Below are 6,322 nucleotides of genomic sequence, written 5' to 3'. Positions count from 1 at the left end.
ACTAAGCTTCTGTGACTACTCTCCACTCTAACTTGCCCTGCTATGAGAAGAACCTGAGACCAGGGACCTGTAGAAAGGGAGCAGGGGAGATGGAGTCCAAAGCTGGGCTTTATGAGCCCTTCGTGAAGGAGGCCCAAACTGCCTGGCACCTCCCCAGCATCCTTCAGTCTTGACCTCCTTCCTCTGACTGTGGACAGGCTCTCTTGTCTTTTAAGGTCCCCAAACCCTCAGACTCTCAGAGGAAGGAAAGCCACTCGGAGCCACTAGGAAACAATGTTTTATTTACGTATTTTTCTGTTGTCAGAGGACAGGTCACAAGACAGAGATCAGCAGTCCCGGTACACAGTGTGGCTTGGTTAGTTTCCAAGGGAACACAATAGACAGGTGGGGCGGGGTCTGGTTTGAGTTTTCACTCTGATGACTTTTGACGTCTGGCCTTCGCTGTGCACCCAGGCTGTGCATACCCTGTTGATCTCTGACCCGCAGCCCTGCTGCTCCCACACATACCCCCATCCATCTCCACTCTGACCCCTGACAGGCAGAGAACAGAAACTGCAGTGACTGCCAGACGTAGACCACAAGGCAGAGGCAGACCCTCCCCCACACTCTCTGTTGCCCATCCCCTCAGCCATCCCCTGCCAGAGGCCTGCTTCAGAGAAGGAAGGAATCCTCAAGTCGGATGGACTGGGCTAGAAAGGAAAGTCTCAGAAGCAGAGAAGGTGGGCCAAGGCAGGAGGATTCCAGAGCCTAAGGGTTATTGCTCAGAAGGTATATGAGGAGCACATTCCCCAGAAGCAAGAGGAAGCCCTGGACCTGGTGTTCTACAAAGGGTGGGACAGACTGGGACTCTGCAGTGGGCACCCTAAAAGGAAAAGGACCCCAGGAGGCCTGTCGGAGGGCAGTCCTTGGCATCTCCCACTGCTGACAGACCTTCAAAACTGGTGGAATCGGGAGCTAGTTTCTTCTGAGTCCATGAAGAAGGGCAACAAAGATGATACACACTTCTCAGTCCCAAGGCAGCTGGGGACTCCTGCCCTGGGTACCACGCTCCCTCAAACCTAAATCCAAAGATGGGACTAGGGTTTCTCAGGGGCAGAGCAGACTCCAGAGAGCAAGAGGGGATGGAGGCCACAGGAGGGCACAAGGCGTGGATGGCAACATGGCCTAGCCCCTCCCAGGAAAGGGAGCACACACAGTTCACGGGAACAATGAAATCCACAGACCACAGTCAGCAGACACACAGACACACACAGACACAGCACAGAAGGGGGCCAGAGCTCTGGCTCCAGTGAACAGGGAAGGGCTGTGAGCGTTGCATCTTTAAGTACAGGACTGGGGTTAGTGGGGACGGGGAGAGGCGCAGGGAACACAGGTTCTTGGCTTCTCCTGGGGAAAGATCTGGTCTGAAGTAGCCGGTTTTCTCAAGCCTTGATACCAGCCTCTAAAGGGTCAGGCAGCTGGTCTTGGCTTCTGGAGGCTGCAGAGGCAGAGAACTCACATTAAAACCTCAGATCCTCTCTGGTACCCATACCTGGTCCTCTCTCCATCTTTAGCATAGTCCCTTTGCCCATGAATCCCCCAGATGGCATGCCCTTGAAGCCTCGAGGTCCTGAAGAACAGACGAGCCTGAGAGGCAGGGAAGGCAGCCGGAGGCTGGTATGTGTGTGTGTGGCTTCCTGGGCTGGAGTTTTTGACAGAGCCTGGTTTAAATGGTCATGTGTCTTTAAGCAGTGAGTTCTGCTGTCTGGGGCTGACCTATGGAGGTTGAGGCACTGCAAGGAATGAAAATACTACACAGGTTCATGGTAGTACTGCCATCATGGAAAAGGCTGGGGGCCATGACACAAGACAGTTTTTTGTTAGTTTAGTTTGTTGTTGTTTTCAAGACAGAGTCCATGTAGCCCAGGCTGACCTCAAACTCACTGTTAGTCAAGATTGACCTTGAACTTCTGACTAGGTTTACAGGTGTGCTCTGCTATGCCTGGCTTGAGAAAGCCTTTAATTGACAACTTTAGCTAAAGCTGTGTACTTGCCCGGTACACCTTATTCTGTCTGGGGCACAAGTGAGGGGACAAACTGGCTTTCTTGCCTTTGTATATCCCAGGGTCTGCCATCCAGACCACACTTGAGTGGGTACTGTGGGTGACCCTAACCTGTAGCCACAGAGACCTGGATTCAGGGCCCAGCTTGTCACATACTGTCTGCGCTGGCTGGTTTTGAGTCATCTTGACACAAGCTACAGTCCTTTGAGAGGAGGAAACCTCAACTGAGAAAATGCCTCCATGATATTGGTTGTAGGCAAGCCTGTGGGGCATTTTCTTAGTTGGTGGTTGATGGGGAGGGTCCAGCCCACTGTGGTTGGGGACACATGTGGGCTGGTGGTCCTGGGTTCTATAAGAAAACAGGTTGAGCAAGCCAGTAAGCAGCACTGCATGGCCTCTGCATCAGTTCCTGCCTCTAGATTCCTGTCCAGCCTGAGTTCCTGTCCTGGCTTCCTTCAATGTGGAAGCTTACACCAAATAACCCTTTCCTCCCCAACTTGCTTTTCGGTGATGGTGTTTTACCACAGCAGTAGTAACCCTGCCTAGGACACTATCCCAATGGCTTTCTCTCACTGCAGGTTGTTCCACTATACATGGGGCCAGCCTGGCATGTCCTGTTTCTCCTGGTAGGCTCCAGAAGGTTCCTCTACGGCCTGCTGACTGGAAGATTTACCCAATCACCATGTACTCTCTGGCACACCCTACAGTGAGTAATGGAAATGAACACACAGTGAGCCCCAAATGTTGAGGACAGTACAGATGGGGGGGATATTATTTTCCCTACTTTTGAATAGTATTGGAAAGTTTCATAATGTGTGTGTGTGTGTGTGTGTGTGTGTGTGTGTGTGTTGGCTCACTATTGGAAGTCATTCTCAATGTCATTTGGATATGGAAGTTTCACTGAGTGATTCCCACCCAAGTCACATCCCTGTGGTAGCTGGGACAGTACCATATGAGCTTGGCCCCGAGGCTGTTTGGAAGCCCTGATTGTGTTTGGGTGAGGGACACCTCAGCGTGTCTGGGACTACGCTGTCCACCGTTTCTCCTCCGCCTCTGAGAGACACTTAAGAGTGAACAGGTAAGAAGAGCCCCATGGGGGGGGGGAACCACACACACACACACACACACACACACACACACACACACACACGACATGACACACGACACTGGATACAGATCATCTACCTTCCTTCTGGAGGCTGCACTTCAGTTCTCTGCCTTCTGGGGCTCTGCAGCTGCAAGAGAAGGCAGACAGATGGGAGTGTGAGGCTGCTCACCCAGGGGGTGCTCCAAGCTGAACCCTCACTTATGCCTGATACCAGGATTTTGAGTCACTGAGATGTGGTGCCAATCTGTGCCCTGACAGTCACTGGTTACAAGAACTTGGACCTGGCTGTTGAATATGGGTAATGGCGGTTACCTCTCTGGGCTTAGCACACAGGTAAAGTTGGAGTCTGCCTGGTATGAAACAGGTATTCTGTATACAATGACTATCACCAGTAGTCTGTCTCTTGTGAAATATTAGCCAAGATGTGTTACATTTGTTCATGCTGTATTTGTTCACTATGTAAAGATGGGTTGCATTTGTATTAATTAAATAAAATTAACCCAGGCTCAGAGAGGCGAGGTTAGCAACTGGTTGCCAGGAAGTAGCGGGGACGAGTACTTAGTGTGTGGGGTTTTGTTGTTGTTGTTGGGGCAGTGTGGAAGGGAGTGGCTTCCTGGACGACTGCAAAGAGAGAAAGTTAGCCAGCTGCTACCCTAACTCAATGAGCTCGCAGGTTTTCACCTTAGCCTTTTGCACCCCCAGTTTTATCAGAACTAGAGAGATTTAGAATACCTTTAGCGGCAGCCACAGAGCCATTGTCTGGGGGAACAGAATTCTCCCCAGGCTACAGCCTTAGTGGTTTAAAGCAGAGCCGCTGTGGTAAAGGTAAAACAAGGTATAGCTACAGCGCTAACATCACAGAGGTCTTGGAGAGCCCTCTCCTGGCACCTCAGAGGCATGTCTGCTGAACCCCAAAGCAGCTCACCCAGACCAGTCCCTCCCCAAACCATGGGAAGACCCTCGCCTGGCACCCTGCCATGGCAGTTACCATTTGTAGTGATCAGGTTCTCCACCTGGGCCTCTTCATCCCCTGGAGCCCTAGGACAAGAGGAGAGACACTCTGTCACCGGTGTCCAGGGCAAACTACAGAGCATCCCCATTGTCTTCACTGAAGTAGGGCCTCTGGAACCCATCCCCCTAAGCTCCCTGAAGGATTCAAACACTCTACCATGGGACATGTGAGGTGAATGGAGAAGTCAGGACTGATAGGGACAGAGGCAAAGAGAACTTATGCGTACACTTCAGTGTCTGCCCCCAGGTAGGATTGCCACAGACTCTGGCTTCTGAGGTCCATGGCCACTGTGGCTGTTTTAATGAATGGGGTGTAACCTTATGTGGTGTAGAAAGGAGGTCAGGTGTCTGTGCAGTTGCAGAGCCTCAGGAAGAGATGAGAAGTAGCGGCAGTGTATCAGCCCTGTACCTCAGAGCAGCCGTGTGGTCCTCTGCTTCCCTCTTAGCAAGCCTAGCTGTTTTAAAGGCCTCCAGACAAGGTTCTAGCACCTTCTTACTCAGCGTTCCTTCTCCTGTTTACATGTGAGGGCTACCCTCCATGTGTGACCTCTCCTTTGTCCCAAAGTCACTTGGAACCCCCCCACACACATTCATACCTCGGCCTCCCACTCTCTCTCTCTGAGACAACCCACTGGGTTCACACTACAGCCTCTCCCTGGCCCTTCCGCTGTTGCCCCCGTTGGCCACAGCCCTGGCACCCTTACCTGGGCTTCTGGTTGAAACTGCACTTGCACCGGCGACCTGAAACACAAAGAAACCATTCAAGGTCACGCTCCCAACATCAGCTCAAGGTCAAGTTCCCAGCCATTCAATCCAGGACATTAGAAGATCTACTGTGAATCTATACAGGCCAAGGGGCACTGCCAGACACAGGCAGTGAATGCCTGCACCCCTGCATGGAGCAACCCTGAGCAGGGGGAGGGGTCAACTGAGGCCAGGTGCTATGGTTTAAACGGCAAATGTACCCCACAGGCAGTTGTGTCTAAATACCTCATACCCCACAGGCAGTATATCCAAATACCTGATTTTCAGTCGGGGTGCTATTTGTGGGAGGAAGAAACCTTTCGGGTGGGGCCTACCTAACCAAAGTGGGTTGCTGGGGTCAGGTCTCGGAGGTGATAGCTGCCCCTGGTTATATCCTCAGCTTTCTGTTTCCTGGTCAGCTTTAATGAGAACAAGCCACAAATGTCTGCCACCATGCACCAAGCTGCTCCACCACGCCTGCTCACTATGATGAACTTTGCTCTTTCATGCGGTGAGCAGAAATAATCAGGTGCACTCCATGCCACAGCTCGTGGGGGAAACACAGAGGAACACATTCCTAGGGCATTAGGAGAATGCATCTCTCTCCTGAGATGGCCAAGCTCCTGCCCTCGGGGTGCAGAGAGCAGCCTTCTCTTTTTAGCTATGTCTGTTCTAACCTACATTTCCTGGGCTCACCTTTCTCGTTTTACTGAGCACTTACTATGTGCCCCGTCCTGTATTGGTCCTGGAGATACCGTGGAGAGACAGACCTTCCCCTTTCCCATAGACACAATGGCTAAGCTTGTATACTGCCCCTATCTAACAGTCACAGAGAGAAGGGGACAAACTTACTTAGGATGAGGAGTATCCCAACAGAGAAGAGGACCACAGCAAACACCAATCCCCCAATCCTCAGGGTCTGGTAGTCTGCAAAGGAACCAGAGATGTGAGGTAGAGGAGGGTCAGGGCCAGGAGAACATGCCTGTCCCTCTCGGATGGGGCCACACCCCAGGGCAGCTGAGCTCACTCACCATAATAGAATGGATCCTTTTCTTTCTCCTTCTCAGCTGCTGGGAAAGTAGAGAGACATGGTCAAGAGGAAGGCATCAGTGCTTCCTGTGACATCTCACCTTCCCACCATTCCCTGTCCCCCCTAAGGATCCTTGTGAAGCAGGACTGTGGGCAGATACGGGAGATCATGGAAGATGGGGTTACTGTGCTTAGTGTCCACACCCGGGACGTACAGCAGATATGACTCAGAACCTCAGTGGGGTCCTGAGGTCACAGCACGCCCTTCATTCACTGAAAGACCAGGTCTATCTGTCATCTAGTGACAGATGGGGAAACTGAGACCAAGGGGTACTCATGACTTGCATATATGGGTCAGGGCGGGCCAATTACAGTCTAGGCTACAAGT

At 51.9% G+C, this 6,322-nt stretch overlaps 1 protein-coding gene across 3 annotated transcripts in view; it reads right to left on the bottom strand.

Annotated features, from left to right (window-relative positions):
* Positions 1-259: 259 nt before the first annotated feature.
* Positions 260-6,322, bottom strand: part of Fxyd6 (FXYD domain containing ion transport regulator 6) — a 30,998-nt gene continuing 24,935 nt past the window's right edge. For 2 of the 3 annotated variants that reach the window (XM_036194349.1, XM_036194348.1), the window contains 6 exons: positions 5,937-5,975; positions 5,758-5,832; positions 4,866-4,902; positions 4,139-4,188; positions 3,228-3,277; positions 260-1,477 (listed from right to left, as the gene is read on the bottom strand). In XM_036194349.1, the coding sequence (XP_036050242.1) occupies positions 3,249-3,277; positions 4,139-4,188; positions 4,866-4,902; positions 5,758-5,832; positions 5,937-5,975 (230 nt within the window). In that variant the 3' untranslated portion in view covers positions 260-1,477; positions 3,228-3,248. The remainder of the gene's footprint in view (positions 1,478-3,227; positions 3,278-4,138; positions 4,189-4,865; positions 4,903-5,757; positions 5,833-5,936; positions 5,976-6,322) is intronic. The other variant, XM_036194350.1, reaches the window with a different exon arrangement.

This window comes from Onychomys torridus, chromosome 7, assembly GCF_903995425.1.
Source record: "Onychomys torridus chromosome 7, mOncTor1.1, whole genome shotgun sequence".
Taxonomy (NCBI): Eukaryota; Metazoa; Chordata; class Mammalia; order Rodentia; family Cricetidae; genus Onychomys; species Onychomys torridus.
This window is presented reverse-complemented; position numbering and strand designations above follow the sequence as displayed.